The 27,435-nt window shown below is 40.5% G+C and overlaps 3 protein-coding genes across 4 annotated transcripts; 2 read left to right on the forward strand and 1 right to left on the reverse strand.

Moving 5' to 3' along the window:
- ognb (osteoglycin, paralog b) lies at window positions 1-2,089 on the reverse strand. Its single transcript, XM_030056451.1, has 6 exons — window positions 1,933-2,089; window positions 1,695-1,773; window positions 1,259-1,423; window positions 907-1,109; window positions 689-781; window positions 1-565 (listed from the first exon to the last, which is right to left on the reverse strand). The coding sequence occupies exons 1-6, from the start codon at window positions 2,029-2,031 to the stop codon at window positions 395-397; spliced, it is 810 nt and encodes a 269-aa protein (XP_029912311.1). The 5' UTR covers window positions 2,032-2,089; the 3' UTR covers window positions 1-394.
- Window positions 2,090-6,110: 4,021 nt separating this feature from the next.
- Window positions 6,111-10,938, forward strand: LOC115361625 (14-3-3 protein beta/alpha-2). Its single transcript, XM_030055127.1, has 6 exons — window positions 6,111-6,267; window positions 7,415-7,716; window positions 7,847-7,970; window positions 8,174-8,337; window positions 8,851-8,946; window positions 9,082-10,938. The coding sequence occupies exons 2-6, from the start codon at window positions 7,423-7,425 to the stop codon at window positions 9,136-9,138; spliced, it is 735 nt and encodes a 244-aa protein (XP_029910987.1). The 5' UTR covers window positions 6,111-6,267; window positions 7,415-7,422; the 3' UTR covers window positions 9,139-10,938.
- Window positions 10,939-11,260: 322 nt separating this feature from the next.
- On the forward strand, window positions 11,261-27,057 carry pabpc1l (poly(A) binding protein, cytoplasmic 1-like). 2 transcript variants are annotated; one of them, XM_030055125.1, is made up of 16 exons: window positions 11,261-11,405; window positions 13,495-13,703; window positions 14,505-14,698; window positions 15,948-16,063; window positions 16,273-16,359; window positions 16,701-16,840; window positions 17,921-18,015; window positions 18,190-18,327; window positions 18,834-18,929; window positions 19,422-19,682; window positions 20,231-20,318; window positions 20,407-20,526; window positions 20,621-20,757; window positions 21,420-21,528; window positions 21,658-21,788; window positions 26,358-27,057. In XM_030055125.1, the coding sequence occupies exons 2-16, from the start codon at window positions 13,511-13,513 to the stop codon at window positions 26,418-26,420; spliced, it is 1,968 nt and encodes a 655-aa protein (XP_029910985.1). In that variant the 5' UTR covers window positions 11,261-11,405; window positions 13,495-13,510; the 3' UTR covers window positions 26,421-27,057. The 2 variants fall into 2 exon arrangements, with proteins under 2 accessions (XP_029910985.1, XP_029910986.1); XM_030055126.1 differs by lacking the exons at window positions 11,261-11,405; window positions 16,273-16,359 and having other exon boundaries at window positions 13,511-13,703.
- Window positions 27,058-27,435: the final 378 nt, after the last annotated feature.

The raw sequence follows: 27,435 nt of genomic DNA on the forward strand, positions 1-27,435 counted from the left end.
TAGTTTTGCACATATTTATTCAATACTGACAAAAACAACACTGACAAGAAACTAAGAGGCTATTTCTTTGCCTAGGTTACATTGTGCAAATGCCATGAGTATGTTTTTTTTTTTTTTAACTGCTTAAAGAAACTGTATGAAAGCTATATTGCCCTTGGAGGAAGCTAAATATATTCACATACCTACACATTGATTATGGAACTAATATATGAAGGTCATTGCTGAAAATATATTTAAATGTAAACTTTGAATGGCTCTTTTACTGAGTACTTAACAACATAAAAACAACATTATTTACCTTATGGAATCAGTCACCATTGCCTTACACATAATGAGTTTATATAGAGCTTCCCTGTAATGTGCTTTAATTCTCTCAAGGCATGCTTCAGATGGCTCAGACGTATCTTCCGATCGGGAGAGCCCGCAGGCAGATGAAGCTGTTGGGGTGTTTAGCCAGCACGAGAGGATTCCCATCCAGTCTCACCTCTTCCATGTTGGATCGGATGTAGTGACTGCTGTTGCCTTTGCAGAATGTCTGATCTGTCATTGTGGTGATGTTGTTGTTCTGCAGCCCGCGGAGACATTAAAACATCAGTATGCATTTTCCTAGTGCATTTACAGAGCTTCTGTAATAATTTAGTCGATGCTGATTTTTGCAGTTTCAAGTAGGTAAAGATGGACGACTTACGTGTAGGTGCACAATGTGAAGTGTCTCTGGAAGTTGTGGTATTGCCTCCAGTTCATTGTCCCCAAGGTAGAGATATGCCAATCTTGAGAGTTTCTGCAGTGACACAAAAGCACACAGGCTCTCTAAGGAGTGGTTGCTCACTCTGTGTAATATCCAAACATAGATAAGAATGAATAGGTTTCACTGTATGATATCACTGGACTAACTTCCTGGCTTACTTTGAAAGCATTTGCTTTTACACCTCTGGTTTTCAGCCTGTTGAAATTGGCATTGAATAATATCAACTGGGTGGGCAGCATTGGAATTTTAGTGAGTCTGTTCTCTGCGAGAGTGAGCTCCTCAAGATTGGGGAGTTTTGAAAAAGCTCCGTCATCTATCTCACTGATGAGGTTTCCAGTCAGGTCAATTCTTTTCAGTGTGTCTGGAAAAAATCAAAATATCGACAGAGAGTGTGAGGGATAATGCTCACTAGGACTGGTTGAAGATTCTAACGTGCAAATGTCAAAATTTGTACCTATAAATAACTTGTGTATATGATTAAAAATCAGTACAAAACTGAAATGTATTTACCCATGTCTGCAAAGTCTTTGCTGCTTATTTTGGTGATTTGGTTGAATCGTGCATAGAGATAGGCTGTTTCTTTTGGCAGTGGTGGGACGGCTGACATTTCAGGGGACACCTCCTCACAGTAAACAGATCCAGTCAGGCAAACGCACAGTAGGCATGTTGGCAGCTCTGAAACCAACAGATTGTTTTTGCTCCATTTCTTCCAGAGAAAATGTTTTTCTTACATTGTGAATAAACCAAGCAATTAGTAGTGCTGTTACTCTGAAATCCATAACACACTACTGGCACGAAGAGGACACTCACACTGCCCTGATATTACATAATGTGGACTTAAGCTACATTTGCAAAAATGTGGAAAAAATCCTTAAATGTTGCATAATCAGTTTTAAAAAATGCATCTGAATGCTGAAAACAGTGCATCTATGCAAACAAACTTTACCATCAGCTTTTGGAACCGCAGCTGGGTCAGTGTCTGAGTCTTCTGGGACGACATAGTCAGGAAAGGTCACAATGTCTTTCTGCAGAAAGAAAGTCCTTATAACACTTGTCATCTATTCTTCTCTCCCAAGCTGAGACTGTTATGTACTTTCTAGACTCAAATTAACAAACATAAACCCCAACACTTTCTAGACTCTAATTAATGAACATACAAACCCCAACATAATGTAGATTTTTACCTTAGGTTTTCTTGCTTCCATGTATTCATTTTTTGCTGCAGAGCATAGCATCCATGGGGAAATTAATAGCATGAAAATCAAAGTCTTCAAGGGCATCATTGTCTCTTAATTGCTGGTGAAAGAAGTTTTTTGAGGAGAGTGCTGCTTGCTAGGCTGGGATAGGAGGTACATGTGAGCAGGAAAAATTTTCCACCCAGTTTTATTAAGCTGCCAGTGGACTATTGAGTAAGAAAAGGAAACAAACTTTAACTCAATATATGCTGTGTTGGTGTTGCTAACTCTTTGTAACTTTTCTGACTATTTTTTATACTTTGCCTTTCCCTAGTAAACAGGAAGAGTCTCTTGATAGTGGGGAGAGCATATTGAGTCTATTGAGCATACAGTGTCAATTAAAGTCCTGGTTGATGGCAAACTGACAACTATGCACTGAACAGTGCACTTTTGAGGTTCGCTTTGAATGAAAAAGGGCCTTTGTTGTTACTGGAAAGAGTAAGTAGTTGTGTGTTTTGGGAATTGATGGAAAAAATGGAACAATGTTGAATTTCTAATGTATGAACAATCAAGGACATTGATGACTCGAGCCTAGAGAGAGAATAAAAACAAGAAACAGCAGGATATGATTGGAATTTTGGCTTGAACCTGTTTGCACAAAGTGACCATAAAGAGAAAGCCCAAAGAAAGCAACGAACTGGAAACAGAGTATTATTTGGACAATTTATCCCTTCTTCAACTTCATAATGCCTGTGTATATAAATGCTTTGCTTTGCATGTTGTTTTTTTAGTGCAACTTCCATATTACAGTTAAGTCTCAGTCTATGAACAAACAGCTGGAGATATAATTGTGAGGGTTCTGGGATTTTGTTAATGAAAGAACAAAAGGTTTTTTTGTGGGCTCTGCGTGCCTGCTTTGAGAACAGCAGCTACATCCTAGTGTTTTAAAATCATGATGAAACATTCTTCAGGATTAGCTCAGATTTCCAAGCAAATGACACACTCCATTAATCTTATTTCTATGTTTTTTTTCTACACCTGTGGTCAAAACTGACACAGCACTATATTGTATATTTATATGTAAAATAAGAATAAGTAAGTTATGCAAGGAGATGAAAAACATATTAAAAACAAATGATAAAAGCACATAAGCAACAACACATTGAAAAAAGAAACAGTCAAAAACCAGTAAGCACTACGTAAAGCGTATACCGCCAACACTTTGCAATCGTTGCACATTTTCACCAACAGTGAATCACGACCATCGCCACGCCCCACTTTGGCCACTCAGTGAGAAAAGCGAATCAATTCTTCCTTGCCACATGACCAGGCCGGCCCACAGAAATGGCTGGGCCTCTGAAAAGGTCCAGTGAATGGGCCCACGCCAAGTCTGCTTTACTCATATCAGTGACTGAGGGGTGGAGGGTTGGCTGGCTGATTGGCTGGTGGTCACTGGGGGTTAGGTTAGGGTCAGGGTCAGGACTGGTGGTCTGGCCTGGAAGTCTGTGTTTGGACAGCAGGAGGCTGGAGGGATTTTTTTGTTTTTTTAAATTAATTAAATGTTTGTTCATTTCCTCTCCTCAAGTCAGAGCAGCAAAGAACGTGAGGAAGGGCAACAAATAGCTAAGTATTAATTAGCAGGCACAGGTATGGAGTTTGAGAAATAAGCTAATGGAAGCACTCATGGTTGTCACCATCACAAACCAGGAAGGTTGGAAGGTGGGTGGCTAGTGGTCAGCGGTGGGTTACGTGTCTGGCCTGGAGGTCATTAAGTACTAATGCAATGTTTCCCAGATGTACCAGGGACACGACACCCAGCCGCAATACCAGGGGATCGTGTTTTTTTTATGTGATTTCAGCCCAGTGCTCTGAATGTCAAAGTGAAAACAATTGTGGGATGTGAGTAAACGGCAGGAGTAACTATGACTCTCATAAGGTTTTTCAATAGGGAAGATATGCAGACAGTGCCTCCATATTTCCCCTCTCCTGCTAGGCAGGGAAAATGGTGGCTTTTCACCTGTCTCAACACTGGACAAGGAGAGATACACAGCCGGCAGGGAAAAGGCGGAGAAAAGAGTCAGTCTCCATGGGCACCCCGAGCAGCCGGGCCCTAGAGGTCAGCCCTGGCCTGATCCCATCTACACTGACAGTAAGATGATGGATCACGCTCCTGACATGTTTACTTTTTCCTGAAGCGACAATCCTGACATGAAGCTGCTCACTGACCAGACCATGAGCCCCCTGCTGGAGTTTCAATAAGATCATGGATTGATTGCACTGGTCAAGGCATTAAGTCACCCCATTTAAAACAAAATGTCAGAACATCAGGCAGAATGGCTGAGATATTTAAGAATTTCCCAGTTTGGGATCAATAAAGTACATCTATCTATCTATCTATCTATCTATCTATCTATCTATCTATCTATCTATCTATCTATCTATCTATCTATCTATCTATCTATCACAGTTAATAGTTCATTATTTTATTTTGCATTGTTTATCATGTTGTATAGCTTCTTAACCAATTTGGAGATCTATAATTTCTTTCTTTTCTACCAATTTCTGATTTCATATTGGTACTAGATGTTTATCCATAGGTGTCCTGGTTATCATACTCCAGGTATTTGCAAATAAGTATGAATTTCTACAAATCCACAGTTAAGGCAAAACAGAAAATGTATCATTTTGTGCAGATTTGAGATTGAATCTTTGGAAAACCCCCACACCCGGACACAATATTTCTCTGTAATCACAGGTTTTATCACCATTTAACAGTCTCATATTGCTTTTACAGTCACTGTTGAGTCCTTGCGTTGGTAACTTGAATGGAAAATGGTGTTGAAGAGCTGGGGGATGACAACCAATCTGAGTCCTGGCAGTTACTGATTTTTCCAAGGCTACCTCTATGGCAATCAATCTGCATTTTTCCCCCACTACTCACTTGAGCTAGAGTGTTCACCTTGGATTACTCAGCTTCAGAAACACTGTCTGGCATGTTTTGCAAGTTCACTCTCATGTATTTTTACCAGCATGTGCATGTATAACCTATTTTATGCTTATTGTGTTTAAAATTAGGCCCCTCTGGAAAACAAACAAGCAATTCAAAACTGTTTTTGGTAACCTACGGAAATTTTGAACAAGACATAAGGGTTACAGACAACACATCTGTAAAGTCTGTAAACCAGGTCATTGTAAAAGGTTGGTTGTAAACTGAGTAATGGGGAACACACTGACATTCAGCACAGACAAGCTAAAAAAAAAAAAAAAACTTGTTGCACTGAAAACAGTAATCAAAGGAGATTAATTTGCTGTGTGCTGGGTGTCAAAAAAAAAAACAAAAAAAAAAACAATCCATGCTGAAAAGCTCAAATCTTCTATTTGCTTCAAGCCGTCAGTTTCAACCAATGTAAACTAATTCCTCAAAGCAATGAATTAGATTTAGCACAATGTTCAGGGCTTTGAAATTTAAGATGCTGACCCTGATTTTCCATTTGTTATTCACTAGTGCATCCAAACCTGTTAGTTACCTCCATCAAAACCTCATGTGATGAGCAATGTTTACTTGCAGCAGCATTGAGAAGAAGTGTGGTCTCTCGGATAAGTGATCATGAGTCCACCTCAGGTAAGAATCACCTGCCTAGCCCAAACAGTCCTGTCCTCATGCTGGAGCTGCAGCTGACCCCCAACTTTTCACTGCCAGTGTCCCATGGACGGGTAGTACCTCACTACAGGAATGGATGCTGCTCAGCCAAATTCCATAGTCAGGATCTGGCGCCTCTTTCTTTATGGGAAAAAAAAATTACATAAATTGCACTTCATATAAAAGTATGCAGAAACATTATGATGCAATCATATACATAGTCAGAAACAACCTATCTCCTGTATATCTTGTTTGTTTTACTGTCTTATTGTTCTATTTTGGGTGGTTTATGCCCCTGGCGTTGGCAATGTAGTAAAGGGAAAAATAGATACCATGCCCAAATAAAAGAGGAGTTTGCCACCACTGGTGCATCCTGTACAAAACGCCTGGCTAATGTTAATTTAGGCTCTGAGTAACTGGAGCTGGGGGGAATTACGAGCCGATTCCCGGAGCTACTTTTAGCCTCAAGGTACAAGAATCAACAAAAGTGAGTTTGAAGTAAAATCTACTTGGTGTTTGCTTGGATTACAGATTTTATTTGTCGTCTCGGCTGGGGTTGCGTAAGGCAGATGTGGTGGGGAAGAGAGGAAATAGAAGTGTCAGTGTAACGGAAGTGGTACTGCCCTGAACGATACGCTGAGCGAGACGGAGGACGGAGGCTGAATCGTCCAGAGAAAAAAGCAGGATTAAAAGTCGCCAATATTGTGAGTGCGTTGGTCTTGGGTTTGTGAGTAGTGCGTTATATTGCCAGATATTTCGTTTACACACGAATGGAAGGTGATATGTTTCTCCGTCTTCGGCTGAAATCTATTGAGAAGCCATCATGCTAGCTAGCTTAGCTGCCTAACGGTATCTGACTAACGGTTTGTGAAAGGACTCGGTCGCCTAGCTACCAAGCTAACGTATCTACGCTCCGAAATGGATTCCGTGACACTTTGTTCTGTCAAGCCCACCGACCTCGGCGGGACGTGTTAACACCTGCCGAATATGAATCGGTTGTCCAAATAAAGCCCTACCGCGGTCTAATGCATTTTTCTGCTCATGGTAGAAAATGGCAATCATCGATTCCCCTAGGCCGTAAACCGGAGTTCAAGTGAAAGGCAGCCATTGCTAACGCTGGCCTAGCTAGGATATGCTAGACACAGCGCTCCATTCGACGACGGTAACGTTAGCTAGCTTGACCAGTCCGGTCCGCCTGACGTTATCGTGATGAACGCCAATGCAAATCGATGGTATTTGCATTGTGTAGTGTGGTAGTCAACGTTGAATGTGCACATTATCGACGAGGATGTTCAGAATTGGGGATTTTTATCAATCGACTGCGATCAAGTGAATGGTATCAACCTGCTCGGGCTACCCACAGTAACACAGGCCCTTAAATCCTGACCCGGGAAGGCGGCGGCTAACGTTAGCAAATGTCGATTGCAAAAAAGGCCTCAACGTGTAGCTATAAAAAAAAAATCATCTTACAGCAGCCGCAGAGACTGTTGGCTAATTTGGATAGGACTAGATTAGATGAGGCCATGCGGGAGAATACATTTACAACGTTATTTTCTGCCTGGCTAGCGTTAGCCAGCTGATATGTATGGTTGACCCAGTTGCTAATGGGGCCCAATCCGCATTGCCTGTCCTCACTTTCCACTGAGAAGAATTGTTCCCCTGACCCAGACCCGGGTAGACAGGCCTGTCCATTCAAGTAAGATTATTAGTGTGTATAATGGATTAAGGAAGTCAAATGAATGGACAATATTAGGGAAAAAAACACTTAGTGATACAAATAACGACCAGCTTCCTGTCTTTTGATTTGACTGCTGCTGCCTAGTCCTAATATTGTATTTTCTTCTTTTTCAGTCTAGAAAATGGATAAGAACGACCTGGTACAGAAGGCCAAGCTTGCTGAGCAGGCTGAGCGCTATGATGATATGGCTTCTGCCATGAAGTCGGTGACGGAGCAGGGTGGTGAGCTCTCCAATGAAGAGCGCAACCTTCTCTCTGTTGCTTACAAGAATGTGGTAGGAGCACGCCGCTCATCCTGGCGTGTCATCTCCAGCATTGAACAGAAAACCGAGGGCAATGAGAAAAAACAGCAGATGGCACGTGAATACCGGGAGAAGATTGAAACTGAGCTGCAGGAGATTTGTAACGATGTGCTGGTAAGTGCTGTTAATTTCTCAGGTATTTAAGAAAAAATCTAAATCATACACTTGTGTTGACATTGCCTCTGCTTGCAATGACTTACCAATCATGCACACTTGATGTTAACCACTTCTGTGTTGTTTTTAGGGGCTTCTGGACAAGTATCTTATTGCCAATGCATCTGCTGCTGAGAGCAAGGTGTTCTATCTGAAAATGAAAGGCGATTATTATAGATACCTCTCTGAGGTAGCATCTGGGGATTACAAGAAGAGTAAGTATTGTGATTGCACATGTTGAAGTTTGTACCACTCACTTATTTTATGGATTTCATGCACGACAGAGTGCAGAAAACAAACCTGGATACAGTCACTCTGGATGATGTGTATAAAACAGTAATGAAAATGTTTTGGCAGCACGATATTTAGACTAACCTAATCACTAAAATTCTAATTCTTCATCTTTGAATTGTTAAAGGTACAGTGGACAACTCCCAGCAGGCGTATCAGGATGCTTTTGACATCAGTAAGAAAGAGATGCAGCCAACACACCCCATCAGGCTTGGCCTGGCCCTCAACTTCTCAGTCTTCTTCTATGAAATCCTCAACAACCCGGAGAAGGCCTGCACCCTGGCCAAGACGGTATGAACCTAATCCCAGAGCAGTGGTTGTGAAACTTTATTCCTTGGGTAGCCATGTCTTAATCAAGAAAATTTAACCCTGGGGTCAGACCAGCATTCTACAAAGCCAAAGTACTTTAGCCAACTTTCAACTGCAAAGACTTGGCAGGTTTTGGAAATCATACATAGTAACTTTTAAGCAACATTTTCTTCTGAATTATTACGCAATAACATTTCATCTATGCAGTTGGCATCTGGGTCCCGACCAATTCACTGAAATCTGCTTATGTAGAGTATAAAATAGATTGACTTGTGTGGTTATTTTGTCAACCTCTGCATTTAAAGTAGAGCACTTTTTTTATATTACTGCTTCCTTTTTACACAAGATTGGACAATATTGAGAGTTCATGTTTTAATACTGGCTCGTCTGAATGGGTGCTCCTTCAGTTTTGCATAGTCACTGCCAACTGAGGTTCAGATGATGCAGCTGGAATAGACGCTTTGAATTTTATCTCCAATTTCCTCTTGATTTTAGGCATTTGATGAAGCCATCGCCGAACTTGACACTTTGAACGAGGATTCCTACAAAGACAGCACCCTGATCATGCAGCTACTAAGGGACAACCTGACTGTGAGTTACATGGCCTGCATCGATTTTTGTCTGATTGACTCAAAAGTGTCACTTGGGAAATAATCATGTTTTGTTTGAAAAACTAAAGTAAGTCGAGGAAATGAACGGATAATGACCTTTTCTTTCTCTTTGCAGCTGTGGACATCAGAAAACCAGGCAGATGAGGGAGAGACCGGAGAAGGGGAAAACTAATGGAATTGCACTGTTAATCCACCTACACTCTTATCTTAAACACAGACAGCTTATATACATCCCCCTCCACTCCATCAGCCCCTCCCCCTTCTGTATGACAAGCAGCCTGAATTGCTCCTGACCAACTAGTTTACCCCTCTCAGTTCACTGTGAGGTGACAGGGTAATTTTCAGTTGTTAGCAGATTCAGTCACTTTGTGGAAAATGTTGTACTGAGTAGTGAGTCCATGTTGCTGTTGTTTTTGTTGGCTTTGTGTGTATGTGTCTGCTAGTTTGTATGTGTTTTGAGTGAGAGGGAGCGCGAATGGACGCGAATGACTGTGTGTGTATGGGGTGTGGGGGGTTGTGAATTTAATCGTCCTTCCTTAATTCCTTTGTCCCAGCTAGTTTGTTGTGCATTTTTCATCCATTTTTTGTTACTTTTTTGTGATTCATCATGGTATTTACAGGTTTTATCGTATGGTAATTAAACTGGCAGTTGATTTTCACCAAACACTGTGATGCTAGGTGTTCCATTTGCTTCACAACCCAAATTGTTTGCGTTTTGAATTTCAGACACAGTACAATCCTGTATTCAACTAACTGCAATTCTGCTGTGGGCTCATACAGAAAGGAGGCAGGCTGTATTGTGACACTGACATCTTGGTGTTATGCTCTTTGATCATGTTCACAAATTCACAATTTTAAAGTTTGATTAAGGGACCCCTTAGACTGTCATGTTAGATTTCCTCAAACAAGACATTCCACAATATTAGGCTTTTTGAAAGGCAGTGCTCTTTATTTTATTTTTACTTTTTTTTTTAAACTAAGTATGGATTGTCTTTGTAGTTTGACTCACTGTTCAGGTGCTGCTTGAACTCAGTACAATGAAAATTGTATGTGCTTAAATGTGGTTCCATGTATTTTGCAAGACTGACTATCATCTGTATGTAAAACCTAAAGTAACCTTTTATTGATGTTAATTGAAAATGTCTTATCACACTGTACCAACCCTGCTTGCAAAATATTCCTCTTAAAGCGGTTGTTTTCTCCAACGTTTTTGTGCCTGGCTTTCTCTTGCAGCCTCTCATTTTTATTAGGTGGCAGCAGCTGTTTTTTTCTTTTTTTTTTTCTTTCTTTCTTTCTCTCTTTTTTTTTTTTTTTTTGGTTAACAAATTTCGGAAATTACGCGTTAGACCAGACAGTTCAAATGGTAAATCATGACTTAAGTCTATACCAAGGTGCATCGTCCTGCTGTTTAAGGTTGCTGGTGTGAATAATGGCCTCAGAAATCAGATTAATTTTGAAGATGCAAATTGGAGAAAAAACCCTGTCCATCACCTTGGATGAAGTTCAGTGTCACAATACCATTTATCACCACTACATTCCACATACTGTAGTTAAAGACACCATTCCACATATAGCTGACAGTCTGTTTACTCTGACAATGTTCCAATGAATTGAGATAATCTTCAGTTGAAAAAAAAAATTCTTGTCAATTTATCTTTATGCTTGATGAAAATGCAGTTAGTGAATGTGGAACAAAGCCTGTCTGTATATCAGGTATCTCAACTTGCTTTGTTTTTACTGACAAGTCTTCTGGCTAAAATTTGCTTCTGTAACAGTCTATTACCCAGTGCACACCCGTGGTTGTGAAAATTTAGAATAGCTCTAAAAAGCAATGAAGAAATGGAGATAAACAATGGTTGGTGTAATTCTAGATTTGTGTATGTATCTTAAAACCATTCTAGTTTCACTATACATGTAAGAAATAGGAAAGTGTCAAAGACCATTCAGTGAAATAAAGTTTCGTTTAAGATAACAGGCAAAATATGTCTTCATCTTTATTTTTAAGGAAGTAGATATCTTATTATAGTAAGATTCAGTCATGGCAAAGTAATTCAAATTTACCAGACATACAGTGGAACTTATCTTGGTGAAACCACTACTGACTTGTAGTTCAGCATTGGGGGGTCAGGGGAGTTTTCTGACCTCAACATGGAATAAACAGAGCTAAAAATGTTAGCAAGGCTTTGGAGTCAAGCCACTTGAATATTTGGGTACAAAGTGAAAAGTATGGACAGGTTGAAGCACGGGTTATAGTGGTACTACTTTTCTTCGCGGATGGTTACGCTGGTGATTGCTACCCCCTCATGGAGCTCAATTAGAAGACAGCGCGCAGGGAGCAGAGGCAGGTGTTCCACGGCGATAATTAAATGAAAACAAACACAGGCTAAAATTTGACCTGTTGTAGAAACCAAACACCCGAGGTCCGGGAAAAGTAAAGCTGTAAGTAACCAAAACTCACGGCATTTTAGATACAGTTGATTTTGCTAGATTTTCTTTAAGTGATTATTGTTTTTTGTTTGTTTGTTGTTGTTTGTTGTTTTTTTTTTTTTTTTTTTTTTTTTTTTTTTTTACTTGTAGCACATAGAGGCTCAGTTAGTTTAGTGGACCAAATGCTGCACATCATGCAACAAGCAAATTGCACTTTTCGCCTGTGCGCCAGGTGACCACACTGTGCGGCAAAGGTTATTGTTTAGCTAGCTAGTGTTTTTGGTGATAACACAAAACGAAACCGTGAACATTTGATAATTGAACTGTTTTCCCCAACATTACAGGCAAAGACTGGTTTGACATCTGTGAAAAAAAAAGCTGCTAGCAGGCAAAGCAACTTTAGCTAACTTGAGCGATGTCATGCTTAACTTGGGTCGCCACGCCTTTTCACCCTCACTGGAAGTTTGGCTGTGCTTTTTAAAATTACTTTCTTAATGTTTGCTTTGCTTAACTAGCTAACGCACCACATAAATTTGCACACACCATGCACACTAAACACAATGAATTATGTTCATGAAGCATGCCAACCATGTTTTATGAGGCTCTCCTGATTCTAGTGTTGTGCAGTATCTTACCCGAACAAACACATATTTTTGATCAAATTTGTCTGATTTAGCGTGCAGAGCCGTCACGTAAGAGTTGTTCACATAACCTAATAAGCTTGGTGCATGCAGGCCCATTAAGTAAAAAAACAGTGTTACCTCTGCCTTATTATGTAAAGTGAAGGGGGGGATAAGCCTTGTTCACCCAATTAAAAATGCTATTGGCTCGCCCAGCCAGCCTATCACGACTGAGTGATCAGTTTTGAGGAAACTCGACTAAAATGACTGAACAGACTGTTTTACACTGATGGATTGTTGACTACAGTATGAACTGTGGAGTACAATAACACAGCAGGCCTATAGACATACACAAGGGATAATATTAAGGGATCATGGGGATTAAGACACGTCTAATGGCAGTGCTTATGGCTGGAATACACAGACATTGTCACATGTCACTGTTGAATCGTATCGTCAATAACTTGAATCTGAACAGGACAAAGATTTCAATCCAATAAGGCAATTTGTTATGAAGATTGGTATGGTACCGTGCCCATTTCAGACTGGGTGTTTGGGCAAAAATTGACAGACTGGCAAAAGCATCCTGTACTGTGTTAACATTACTTTTATCTTGTTATTTTTCTTACCTCCCCTTTTAAATGGGTGACAGAACACTTACAAGTTGTATTAGGTTTGAGATGCAAAAGCCGTATGCAGTTTGGGACACTTCATGTTAGTTTTAATATTGCCGTTGCTTTACAATGCCACACTTGCAGGCAATGTGCTATTGTTTTGTTTGTAAACCAATACATACATACAACCAACCATTACATACTGTTTATATTGCAGTATATTGCAATATAATAATTTCAGCATGCACGTGAGGCACATGGATCACTCATCAGCCTTTACAGAGGCCACACAACATAAACACAGTGTGAAGCAACAAGGGAGTTCAGTATCCCAGAATAACACTGGGGAAGTAAAATAACAATGTACAATTAATTGTGCCACCACAAGGCAGGGCAAGTTATAATGAGCTTTGGTCACATTTTGTCAGCTTTTATAATGGCTAACACTGTGGTTCTTATGGTACTTTTTTTTTTTTTTTTTTAAACGCATAGCAACTTTGGTATTACATTGTATAGGTGTGCCTGAGCTAGTTCGAATTTCAGTCAATTCTCAGTTGATCCAAACAATGAATAGGCCTACCTAAAGACTGCACAACAAATGCACACTTGTCAAATGGAGAAATGGGGCCCATTGTTTTTTAGACAAAGTGGGGTCACTGGAGCTCAGACATTGCTTTGAACTTATCTGCTATTTCTCTAAACTTGTGACGTTAAATGTGACATCGGGCCCCTATCCGATATGGTGACTTTGGACATATTTTTATGGTGAGCCTACTCACAGTCTTCACTGGACATGGGCTGTAAGCATTGTGTGACTGCAGAATGGTTTTCCTAAAATTAAGAACTGTTTCTTTTTCCTCTCTTGAGGTCGTTGTAACCCAAGATGAACGGTAGTGGACCAACATACCCCCTAGCCTCCCTGTACGTCGGGGACCTGCACCCTGACGTTACAGAGGCCATGCTTTACCAGAAATTCTCTCCTGCTGGGCCTATCATGTCGATCCGTGTGTGCCGTGACATCATTACCCGCAGATCTCTGGGATATGCCTACATAAACTTCCAGCAACCAGCTGATGGTAATCTATTCCTTTTGACACTGATGTAGGAAAAAATCCACCAATCAGAATTTACAAATGCCATTCCTATGACAGGACAGTGCAGACTAGGGAAATGCTTTACAGTGACCTTATTCCACTGGATTAGTGTGTATTAACAAATGGAAAAGTATTAAGTACACAGTATTACACAACACACTGTCCGACCAAATATTGCATATGCATACATTATACCCCCAGACTTTTAAATCCATTACTTATTAGTATGTAGAGTTGAAAATGTATATATTTTTAAGTTGACCCATTCACGAGCTGGTAAACTAAAATAAATTTTCCCACCAATGATAAGTTTTATTGGCTAGAGCAAGCAATTTATTTACATATGTATAGAAATGTGCCATTTCATGTATAGAAACTTGCATGGTGTATTAATGGAAAACTTGCCCTTGTCCTCATTTATATAACTGATGAAATCTGATTCCTTAAACTCATAATGTGCAGCAAAATTCAAATTGGGCTAATTAAAAGAATAATTCAACCACTCTACAAAACTACAGTAATGTGAATATACTCCCTTTCATTGTACCACTGCAGCACAAAGTCGCTCTGTACCACTCGATTTCTACAGTAGTATACACTTGAAGTTGAGTTTCTTTCATGGTACTTTTTTTTTATTTTAGGCAGAATTGGGCTATGATGAGTTGTGTTAACAAGTGTTATGTTGGGCTAGGACAAGTAGGACAGAGTTCTGTCAGCTACATGCAGTATCTATAATGATTTGCCACTGCTTATATAATCTTATTCTATTTTCTGAATTTCCAGCGGAGTGTGCCTTGGATACAATGAACTATGAGGTTATCAAGGGTCGTCCCATCCGCATTATGTGGTCTCAGCGTGACCCAGGACTCAGGAAGTCTGGCGTGGGCAACATCTTCATCAAGAACATGGATGAGTCCATTGACAACAAGGCCCTGTACGATACATTCTCAGCCTTTGGGAATATTTTGTCCTGCAAGGTAAGCTGGTAAAACTCATAGCTGTTGTTTCTTGCAAAGAAGTTGTGCCCTAGAAGTCACCCAAACCCAAATGAATAGCCGAAATAGTTGATGTCGCCTGATTGGCATTCCAATAATCACAATTTCATAGTAGGTGTTTGCAATAACATTTATTTTTCCTACCTTCCGCTCAGTGAGCACTGGGATTGGTTCCAGTACATCACGACCCTGAGTAGGATAAGAGGCTTTAGAAATGAACGATGAATGACTGAGTAACATTTTGCTCCCTAATGTTGAATACTGTTGTGTGGGTCACGTCTACAAGAGCCCAGTAGGTTTCTCACTCACTCACTAAGTGAGTGTTTTGGTTTCTACATAACACACTGTTGCTATACATTAGTATCCCCAGATCTTGAACATTTTCTAGCTGTTAGTTTTATAACTTGAGTTTTTAAAACCTAAGATGGTTATTCATCTCTGCAAGAGGTGAAAATGAACAAGTCCAAATAGAGCAGTTGTGACATTAATTTAGCACGACCACATCTCGTCATCTAGTGATCCTTTTCCACCATGACGTGGTCGCCACAGCTCTGGCCTTCATCAGCCACATCGTGCTCAGTCACAGTGAGGGTCGGGTCTTCACTTTAAATGGGGCCCTTACAAACTTAATTATTATTAAATTATTTTTTGGCAACACAAAAAATTATTTTATACAAATAATGCAAAACTAAATTATTTTAGTGAAAATGAATCAAGACAAAGCACAATATAGCATTTTATTATGTTCTAGCCTTTAGATAGGTAATATTATAAAAGGTCCATTTGCTAGCATTACAAGCAAACCAATGCTGATATTATTACTGTGCTCTATTACTGTGCTTGTTTTTTTGTTTTTTGTCTTAAAAATGTTGTCTTAACTTCCAGTTACATTTAAATTACTTGAGAAATCTTATTTTATTTTTACAGTCAGTATACAAGGTAAAGACCCTTTAACATTGTTATATTAGCTTGTTTCTTGCTGTGCCACCAAGTTGGCCAATCAACCAGTCATGCAAGTTTTAGAAGAGTCTCATAAAATCTGTGCTAACCAAACATGACTGGTCGGAGATTAACTCTTTTCTATAATTATTCTCTCTTAGATGCAACACAGTACGAGGGAGTAAAGTGTGCACTACACATTTATAACCTCAAATGTAAGACTTTTTTTTTTTTTTTTTTTTTTAAAACAAAAGCTTTGTATTTTACATGATCGTAAGCATTGTCTTTTTAGGTTGTTTGCGATGAGAAAGGCTCAAAAGGCTATGGCTTTGTTCACTTTGAGACTCAGGAGGCTGCAAACCGTGCAATTGAGACCATGAACGGGATGCTGCTGAATGATCGGAAAGTGTGAGTTAGTTCATGGATACCAAATGCTTTGAATTCACAAATTTACAGTCTGTTTAAAAAAAAAAATGGGCAAAATGTAATCTCGAATGAGTAAGTTGACAAAGCAGTAGGGAGTGTGTGTAAATTAATTGTTAGTGAAGGACTTTGTATATTGTCACTAAGCATTATGGGATTTTTACAAATGACTTTTCCATGTGTTTTTTGCTCAGCCTAGGGACAGGTAATGAGTTGGAATCTGGCTTTCTCGACCCAAAGGCCCATTCCCTGTGGAAAAAATGTCAGTTTTCCCTGCGTAGGTCAGTGCATTGGTAGGATGTGTGTAGGTTTTTGTTGTTGTCTTCATTGTAATTTCAGGAAAGAGGGACAGTATGGTAAGAGGCAAGATTGCCAGAAAGACAAAAAGTAATTATGTATTTCGTTCAAATTTACTTTGCCAGGTTTTTCCACACACAAACTGTGATGTTGAATGGAAACATTTTTTTGGCCTTTAAATGTTATGTCATTATATCCTAATTACTTTGTGCTATTACTAAAATTAAGATTACAGATTATCATTTGGTGTGTGTTGTCTTTTTTTTTTTTTTTTTTTTTATCCTGTCATAATTGTTCCTTGGTGACAAGTTTGTTCCACCCTCAGTTTTGTTGGCCACTTTAAGTCCCGCAAGGAGAGAGAGATGGAGTTTGGTGCCAAAGCCATGAAGTTCACCAATGTCTACATCAAAAACTTTGGCGAAGACTACACTGATGAGAATCTCAAGGAAGTCTTTTCTGCATTTGGTAAGAAATCATGACTGTTATATGCTTGAAACATCATGGATTTGTCCTTACAGCCGCTGTATCCACCGCCACAGATCCTGGCTGTGAACACCTTTGATTTGTACTTTTCCGACTTTGGTCTACACATTCATGACCCCTGGAGGAATAAACTTACTGATTTTGGTGACCCATGACCTTACTTGAGCGGCAGTATCAAGTCACACTTTAAAACTTACGATAATGTTAGCCAGTAGCAAGAGCGTATGTGTGAGATGCTTTGCATTGTGGGATACAACAGAAGGGCTAATTAATCTCATTGCTTTGGAAACCACACTGTCCCACAGTTCCACACTGGTGGCCAAAACGTAGAACCAGATTATGCACAGTCACAAGGTATGATTAGGCTAGGCTAATCTAAGCCCTGGTCTTGCTTTAGTGTTGGGCTCAGGTTAGCCTTGATTCACACTTGTTAATCCAGGCCTTAGTTAGTCCTGGGTTCAGATTTCACACACAAAGTCCAGGCTGACTGTCTCTGATTGGACCACATACATTCAGTTTTTATTGTTCTAACCTCAGTTAACACTACGGCCCTTAACCCTTAGTTACTGGGGATAGCTCCAAAAAAATCATGGATAATCCTGGTATGGAGTGGGGTTTAGTTAGCTCTGGGCTAAGAGTGGGGATGTTCCACATTTTAAGTGTATGTGCATTGCAAGTGTGAAACAACTATTAGCCCAGGGTGAAGTGTAGGGTGACAGGGTTTTTGAGGGATCAGGTTGTTGCAGGGTTAAGGGATAGTTTTTTTCATAGCTCTTAGGTTTATGGGTCAGTTTTAAACCTGCCCATTTTAGGCTTGCCCATGAGTCTCAAAGGCATTTGGAGAGAATATGGGATTTGGCTGGCTATATATATATATATATATATATATATATATATATATATATATATATATATATATATATATATATATATATATATATTTTTTATAAACTTCTACTGTAATCATTCATATTCGAGTATTATACTAGAAATATCCTCTGAACTAGTTGGAATTTCCACCCTTTACTCACTTTATTATTGATATTGTGCTCACTGTCTCAGGTAAGACCCTGAGTGTGCGGGTGATGAAGGACGAGCGGGGCCGTTCACGTGGATTTGGCTTTGTCAACTTTGACAACCATGAGGATGCTCAAAAGGTAATGAATGTGCGAAGCTTGAGTGTCCGCACGCTGATAAAGATTGACAAGTGAACTTTGATCTCTCTAACATTATAGGAATTACACACAGGTTTCGTTAGCATGATTTTCTCCTTTTGAAAAGTAACATGTAGATGCCCATATAGCTCCTGCATTCCTGTTTTTTTTTCCCAGGCAGTGGAGGAAATGAATGGGAAGGAGATCAGTGGGAAAATCCTTTACGTTGGGCGAGCCCAGAAGCGGACAGAACGCCAGGGGGAGCTGAAGCGCAGGTTTGACCAGATCAAACAGGATCGCATTCAACGCTACCAGGTGCAACTCTGTAGTATGCGTGTCTTAAATATTATTTATTTGATAAAGGAATCAAGGACTTTGTGTGTTTGGTCTTGCACTTCACTAATCAAACTCAGAACTGGAGTTCTTAAAATGTTTGGGAAGGACTTCAATGTTCAGTAGCGTTCCTGAATCTTAAAACTTTGGTTTAGTCTGCATAGTCAACAAATTCAACATAGGCAGTGATAAATGTTGTGCCCATATATATTACATGAAGCATAATAGACTAATAGTCAACTGAATGAATCTTGATTTGGCATCCATGAAAGTTGAAATGATTTTTAGCTTATAAATGTCTGTTGTTAGCTGTTTACATGTCCTGATCTTGTTGTGTGCTCATCTTACACTCACCATGAAGTGGTGAGCTTCTGTTAATTAATTTTAATTAATTAAAGGCGATACTTGAAGCTGTTGATCAAGTTCACAGACAGGTGGCAAACATGAGATTAGCACTGAGCAAGATTTCCTTGTTTGTCTGGTTTCAGGGTGTGAATTTGTATGTGAAGAACTTGGATGATAGCATAGATGATGACAGACTGCGGAAAGAGTTTGCCCCTTATGGTACCATCACTAGTGCCAAGGTAAAGATTTGAGTTTGGCCAAGGATTGTCGTGCTTTTCTTATGTGAAATTAGCTTTGGTTATTATGAGCAGTGATGAACTTTACTCCATTTTAGAGGGTAAAGGTGTTCTCACCATTATATAATGGCTGTGTTGAATAATATGTTTAGTCAGATTGTCCTGGGGCTCATCTTGTGTGTATGTGCCTGCAAACAAATATATATAACCATCAGTGTGCATCTTTGTTGATTTATTTGATGAAGCCTAGCACCCAGTATTCATTATTTTTACAATGAAACTTGAGCACAACAAACGTTAGTTTTTTTTTTTTTTTTTCAAATTATATACATTATTATCAAGGTGCAGGACAATGAGGTTGAATGTCATAAAAAAAAATTTTTTAAAAATCAGCATACATTTATAGCTCCAAGGCATAGATACATAGATTTATGTTGATGATGTTGATCGGTGTCAAGACATTTCTGTCCCTCATGGCTTCCTTGTTTTATTTAGGTCATGACAGACGGCGACCAGAGCAGGGGCTTTGGCTTTGTGTGCTTCTCGTCACCCGAGCAAGCAACTAAAGCAGTAACTGAAATGAATGGGCGAATTATTGCAACCAAGCCACTATATGTGGCTCTGGCTCAGCGGAAGGAGGAGCGTAAAGCCATCCTCACCAATAAGTACATGCAGAGACTTGCCACTGTGAGGACCATGACAAGCCCCATCATTGACTCATACCAGCAGGCAGGATACTATATGTCTGTGCCACAGGTGAGGAAGTCGGTGGTAAGGCAATGTTATTCAACACTGCTGATTTTTCTTTTCAGTCCTGTTTGATATGTTGAATGAAAAGTGTATCATTTTACACTGTTAATAGAGAATATGATATAATATTTGATTTAAAAAAAAAAAAGTATCTACTTGGCAAAAAAATAAAATAAAAAAGGACAAGCCCCCCTAATGGTTTAGCAGGATTATCCTCCACTTGTATTACACTGCCATGCTTGGGAGATGCATCCACCTGGTTACCATGGAGATAAGCTTGAGGAGATGAGGAGCTGAACATAAAAGCTTCAGTGTAGTTCAACGCTTTTCATAAGACATCTGCCGACATGTGTCTTACAGCCATAAAACAGCCTTATGATGGTTAGGATAATGTTTAACAGGCAAAAATTAAAGACTTGGTATAACCAAATTTGGTATCCAGCGGTCTTGGAAAGCAATATTTACAGAACTGCATCTTAGACAGAATTGCATCTGACCTTTAAGGGGTGCTGCATTGTTATGGCATGCAGTTAAGTCTTAAACTTTTCTTGCAGCCTCCGTCTCGCTCTTTCTACAACCCCAGTGCTGTCAGCAACATGAGGGCAGCATCTCGTTGGACAGCACAGCCGCCCAGACCACAGGGTGAGTGGACACTGTGTTTTTGTGTTCACGTGCATACATGTTGTGCATGTATATATGTTGTGCAGTGACACGTGGTCATGTTTTTTAGGCTCCTACTCAACCCAGTTTGTCTCAAGTGCTGTTCCCCGACGTGCATCCACTCCCATTGCCACAGTCAAACAGGCTTCCACCCAAGCTCCACGGATCCTGAATTGCACTCAGAAGACGAGTTAAGTGCTGCACTCAGCTTTGTTGTGTGTGTTGTACAAAATTGCTTATTTGGATGGAGGCTGGCAGCTGACACATTTCGTGTCTTTCTGCAGTTAACATTGGCACCCAAACAGTAGGTGGCCGAGCCGATATGCCTGGTGTGGCCAGAGGCAGCCACTACAAGTACTCCTCTGCAGTAAGGAATGCTCAGCAGGTCATTCCTGTACCTGCACACATGACAAGACTACAGGTATGCATAGTGGCTGTAATGCTGCATTGCCTGAGACAGGCTAGTGCTGTTTAACTGTGAAAAAGCTTGCACTTAACTATAAGTGTGTTGTTTTAACATTGACTAAGCTGTCATGATAATCACATACACACGGTACTGTGTTTTTGTTGTTCAGTTGATGGTTAAAGGGTAGTTAAACACAAGCATTGGTATAGTTACCATAGATCAGTTATGCTAATTTATTATGCTCGATGCAATCTATTAAAAAAACAAAACACAACAACAAAAATTTCAGAATTTCTGGTAACAGTTTCAGATATTGCAGAAAACCGAGTTGCGTACTGTAGGCACAACTGGAAAGTGTTAGTCACGCACCAGTCCCCGAATCACCCTTGAGAGATTTAGGTTTCCACCTGCTTCCATTAATGATAATATCACTGAAATCTGATCGGTCCAATTCAGAAGAAGCAGTTTTGTAATTGGTAATAGGGTAAGCACGCCCCGAGTACTTTGGTGCTTGTCAAGGCATTCAGGAAGTTAAACAAAAAGTCCATTCAATCAGAAAGTCGGGACAGGAAATGGTCGCCTATATTAAGAAGTTATGGTAACAATTTTGAGTGACTGGTATATCACTTGAAATGTGGGCAGCAGTGTAATGTTTTGTGCTAAATTTGTGTTGTCAGGTTGTTCCTACATCTGTAATGGACACAGCAGCGCACATTCAAAGCCAGGAGCCACTCTCAGCCTCAGTGCTTGCTGCAGCGCCTCTTATGGATCAGAAACAGCTGCTGGGTATGTATCTGTGGCATCACTGGATTCTCAGATTATTGCCATTAATGTAAACTGAAGCATTTTATGTATTGAGGTCGCTGATCTAATTAACTCTAAATTCCTCTGCACTCTGTCTGCTCTGACATGTAGGCGAGCGATTGTACCCACTGATCCAGGCCCTGCACCCAAACTTGGCTGGAAAAATCACTGGTATGCTCCTGGAGATCGACAACTCAGAGCTGCTGCACATGCTGGAGTCTCCTGAGTCCCTGCATTCTAAGGCATGGTTATGTTCCCTTTTCCAAAGGACAAGTGTGTATTTTTACCTCCGCACAGTCGCCATGACACATTGGTCTGTAAGAGACAAATTCAGCTCAAGTGTCCTGAAGTGACACATTTTACTACTTTTATAGTGAGGCGCTCTGAAACGGTGCTTGGATGTGGCAGAAATTATTTTGTACAACTGTGTTCTTTAGAAAGCATTATTTCATTAGAAGACAAAACTTAATTGCTCTTGCCACATTTAAGCAGCAATTTTAATATTCTGTTGCACTTGCAAGTTTTGTAGATTTCACACAACAAGAGAAAGTGGCTGTGTTGTGTGCGGATTGCTACCATGCAGAAATACACTATATGGACGAAAGTATTGGGACACACCTCTTAATCATTACTTCAGGTGTTTCATTCAGACCCATTGCCACTTGTCTATAAAAAATAAAACATTTGTGAAAGACTGGGTCATTTTAAAGAGCTCACTGAACTCCAATATGCTACTGTAATAGTAATGTAATAGGATGCCTATGCTGTAACAAGTCAGTTTGTGAAATTTTTCCCTCCTAGATATTCCTCCATCAGCTGTAAGTGGTGTTATTGCAAAGTGGAAGCGTTCAGGAACCGTAGCAACTCAGCCACCATGTGGCAGATCACATAAAGTTACAGAGCTGAGTCACCGAGTGCTCAGGCGCATAGTGCGTAAAAGTGGTCAATGCTCTGCTGACTCAACAACTGCAGAGCTCCAAACCTCCTCTGCTTCCAACTTTGTAGGAACAGTTTGGGGAAGGCACTTTTCTGTTCCAGCATGACTGGGCCCCAGTGCACAAACCAAGCTCCATAAAGGCATGGCAGGCTGAGTTTGGGGTGGAAGAACTTGACTGGACCGCACAGAGCCCTGACCTCAACACCATCCAACACCTTTGGGATGAACTAGAAAGGGAAATTGTGAGCCAGGCCCTCTCATCCAACATCAGTGTCTGACCTCACAAATGTTCTTCTGGATGAATGAGTAAAAATTCCCATAGACACACTCCAAAATCTTGTTGAAAGCCTTCCCAGAGGAGTGGAAGCTGTTTGCTGTCTGCAAAGGTGGGCCAACTCCATATTAATGACTATGGATTTAGAATGGGATGTCATAAAAGCTCCTGAAGCTGTAATATGTAGGTGGTCCAATACTTTTGTCCATACAGTATATATGGTGATAAAATATTTAATAAGGTAAGACAACACACCCTCTGCCTTTGTACAACAAAGCACAAGCAGTTGGTTTGTGTAGAGTATGTTTGATAAATGTTCAGTTGCTAATATTAAGTAGCAAGCCAGGGGCTAAAATTTTGTGTATGCACAAAGCCAGAAATATGCATATGCATTCTTTTTGTCAGATTTATAAAGTCGTGCATATGCAATAATGTTTTTAGACATGGCAACCAACAGGACAGCAAGGTCTTTTAACAGCACCAAAGCTGCCATTGCTGCATGTCATGACGCACAGCCATTACGCACGGCTCAGCCTATTTATAGCGCTCATCATAATGACTGTTAATTCATCACACATGGGCCTCTACATAAATCCATCCATCAATCCATCTGTATTGTGTGCGACCCAGTACAACAGACATATTGTCACTCATAAATGTAGTAATAATTTCAATAAAATAGTAAATAGGCTTGTACAAAATCATACAAACACAATGACATTGGATGTGAATAGCACGTAGTGTACAGTGGTCCCTCGTTAACCGCGGGAGTTACATTCTAAAAATAACCCGCAACTGGCGAAGTCCGAAGTAGTCAGCTTTATTTTTTTACAGTTATTATAGATGTTTTAAGGTTGTAAAACCCCTCACTACACACTTTAGGCAAACTGAACGCATTCTGTACTGTACAGGAGGCACGGCACGGAGGATATTGATTGACAATGGTCTACAGTCCCTTAGCCAATCAGGACGCACAACACAGTGTGCTGTAAAAAAAAAAAAATCATGCAAAATTGCACAAAAAAAAAATCTGTGAAACTGCAAGGCCGCGAAAGGTGAACCGTGTTATAGCGAGGGACAACTGTATTGAAAAAATAGTTTCAAAAGTTTCAATAACATTGTCACATGATTTCCCACTTTTGCGTAACTTTCTACCACTTCCCCACCAACCTGCAGCCCAGCCTGGGATGAGTTCTACAAGTCCCCCACACTGACGGGCTAGCTGACTGTATCACAGGATATAAAATTTCCAGGATAATTTAGCACCCACCAGAACAGATCAGTTTCCCAAACAATAAACTTTGGGTCACCAGTGACTTCAAGGTCCTCCTGAATGAAAAGGAGGCATTCAGGCAACAGGACATAGAGGACATGAAACAGATCCAGAGAGAACTGAACGTGAGGATAAGAGACTGCCAGGAGAAACACTTGAGGAGACTGGAAACCAAGCTGCAGAGGAACAGTGTGGAGGAGGTCAGGCATGAAGCCCATCACAAGCTACACACAGGCTGACCAACCTACAGAGGGGAACAAAGCCAAGGCTGGGCGAGTTCAGTCACTTTTTAATCACTTTGACTCGGGGACCTCTTTTCCCATCACATCATCTGCTATAAAAACTAATGTCATGCCTCCCACTGGCTCCCTCCCTTCTGATTTCACTCCTCCTGACCTCACACTGGTGTCAGTGTCTACTAGCTCTCCTCCTCCCTCTTCCCAGCTCCACCGCCCATCAGCGACTACCCAGCCACTCAGAACAGTCACCTCCAGCCAGGTGAAGAGGTAGCACAGGAGACTTCACGCAAGCAGGGTAGCATGCCCGGATCGTACCAAACCTGGACTCCTCAAGGTGTGTGCTGACCGGCTGTGTTGAGTACTTCAGTACATTAACAGTCTTCAAAGGGTTCCAGTGCTGTGGAAGACATCTTGCCTAGACCCTGTTCTCAAGAGGGGTCTCTTGAATGAGTACAGGCTCATGACACTCACCTCTCATATAATGAAAATCTTGGAACAGCTCATGCTGGCTCACCTCAGACATCTGGTAAAGGAAGGACCAGACCCCCTACAGTTCGCATATCAGGCTAACACTGGAGTGGAAGATGCCAACCTCTACCTGCTACACCGGGCCCACTCCTGCCTGAACAGAACTGTAAGGATCATGTTATTTTTTGGGGTGTTTTAAATTTTTTCTGTGCATTTAACACCATCCAGGCATTAACTGCAGGGAGACAAGCTACAAGCAATGCAGGTGGATGAACTGGATTTTGGAGCACTTAACTGGCAGAGAACAGTATTTGAGGCTATGGGGCTGTGTGTCAGATGTGGCATTTTGCAGTGCAGAGGCCTCCCAAGAGACTGTCCCGGCTCCCTTCCTCTTTGCCATCTCCTCACCAGACTTCAGACATAACACAGATTCATATCACACACAGAAGTATTTGGATGACACAGTGACTGGATGAGTGAGTGATGGGGAGGGAGGAGAGCGCAGAACCGCGTTTGCTCACTTTGTTGACTGGTGTGAATGGAACCGCCTTCATCTGAACATGGGGAAAACAAAGGAAATGTTGATGGACTTATGGAGGACTAAGGCTTCGATTACTCTTGTTTCCATCTGAGAGGAGGCTGTTGACCTGGTGGAATCTCAGAAGTACTTGGGGGCACACCTGGAAAACAGACTGGACCAGAGTGGAAACACTCAGGGCAGATACAAGACGGACATGAGTTGATTTTACTTCCTCAGGAGGCTCAGGGTCTTCATGGAGGACTATGTAGAACATGTTCTATCAGACAGTGGCCGTGAACTCCCTCTTCTTTGCAGTGGTGTGCTGGGGCTGCAGCGCCAAGATGGCCCACACCAACAGAATAAACAAACTGTTAAAGTGGGCAGGGTCTGTCCCGGGACATCCACATCTCATCCACTGCACTTCACTTTGGAGAGGCCCAGAGTGGTACACCATGTCCCTCCTGCCCATCAGACTCTACAACTCTACCCTGGACTGATAACCCCCCCAAACCATCACATTGAGCTCATTGCTGTGTTTTAGCTTTACTCTATTTATATTCTGTTTCTTGTGATATTGTCTTTGTCTGCTGCAACAACATAGTCTCTTCCTCTGTGGGGGTCAATAAAATACTCTATCAACAAGAGAGCAAGAGTGGGACTGAACAGAATCTGCACATGCTAAAATGACCATAAATCAACAGTTTTTTCTCCAATTTTGACTTCGTGCCACTCTAAGAGAGTTGGTGTTTTAGTGCTAAGAATCTTCCTAAATGAATTCATTTTTATGAGAATGTCTTTGAATATCTTAAACAGCGTAACTCGACCTGCTGCCACCGACACCTACCATACTATAGTTATTCTCCAGAAATGATGCTGATATGTGAAAATTAAAGTGATGAAACTTTAGATGAAATTCATTCTTTATTTAATAATGTCTTGGGAAATTATTTCCTAAATAGACGTGTCGACCTGGTAAAATCACTGTTTAAACATCAAATATTTGCTGTGGATGCTGAATTTATTTACTGGCGCAAGTGGTATCTCACATTATCCGTTACCATTTTTCCATTTCTCCATTTCCTCTCTCTTCCTGTCATTAGGTGGAAGAGGCGGTCGCTGTATTGCAGGCTCACCAGGTTAAGGATTGCTCCCCTAAAAAGTAACAAACCCTTCAAGGTCAGCAACAACTCACCTTCCTGTGACGAATCGACAAATTCAGAATGTGGATCCTTCACCAAAACGTGCAGTTGTCAGGCAAAGTCAGTTGCCATGTACGGTTCACGTCATGTTCATGAAATACTAGTTATTGGAAACATTAAAGTGTTTTATCACTGGACTCTTAAATTCAGATAAATGCTTCTCATGATTCAACAAAACAAGGTTAGGTCGCTAGTCTCAAGACAACTGGTACCCAAGTACCAGGTGTAGGATTTTCTCACTACTCACTACTTTACTCAAACCTTTGTGTCCAACATCAGAGATGAGACAAGTAAAATGAATAACCTGCTGTAAAAACTGAGCACAATTCTACACAGTTGAGTACACTGTTTGTTTGTTTTTTCAGTTTTGTTTTCATTGCCATTAAACAAATTGATGTTAGACTTTCACGGAGGAAAAAAATTAAAATTATAAAAAATTAAAAAAAGAGAAAAATTATGAAAAGTTAAAAAAAAAAGTTTGTACATGGCACTTGGGATTGTAAATTGACAATTTGATTAAGAAATTTGTTTAATTCAAGCCATTTTGTTGTTGCAATGATACTTCTGTTCTAAAAAGTCTGGAATGAAAGCATTAAACGTGTCTTGTGTCATTTATTAAACAAAAGAAATGCATGCATGGTAAGCCTGCTGTTATGGACTTGAGCATACACTGTATTTGTTCATACTGTTAAGCTCTTTTAAATTGTCCATGTTCTCAGATGGCATATGGAATATGCTTCTTGTTCTGGTTTAGTGTATGTTCTCGACAGCGTATATGTTTTTTTTTTGAGAATTATCATAGTGCGATGCAGGCTGGGTTATTTATGTAGTTATTAGTGTATTATTGAAAGTTAATCTATTCTGTGTGTGCGTGTCAGTCTGTATGCTGGATTTTTGAGGCATGAATACGTTAAGCTCCACAAAGTTGGTGCATGGTAGCAGGTGGGGTGTGTATGCAGTGCAAACACACTGTTCACTA

Source organism: Myripristis murdjan, chromosome 7 (assembly GCF_902150065.1).
Source record: "Myripristis murdjan chromosome 7, fMyrMur1.1, whole genome shotgun sequence".
Classification (NCBI taxonomy): Eukaryota; Metazoa; Chordata; class Actinopteri; order Holocentriformes; family Holocentridae; genus Myripristis; species Myripristis murdjan.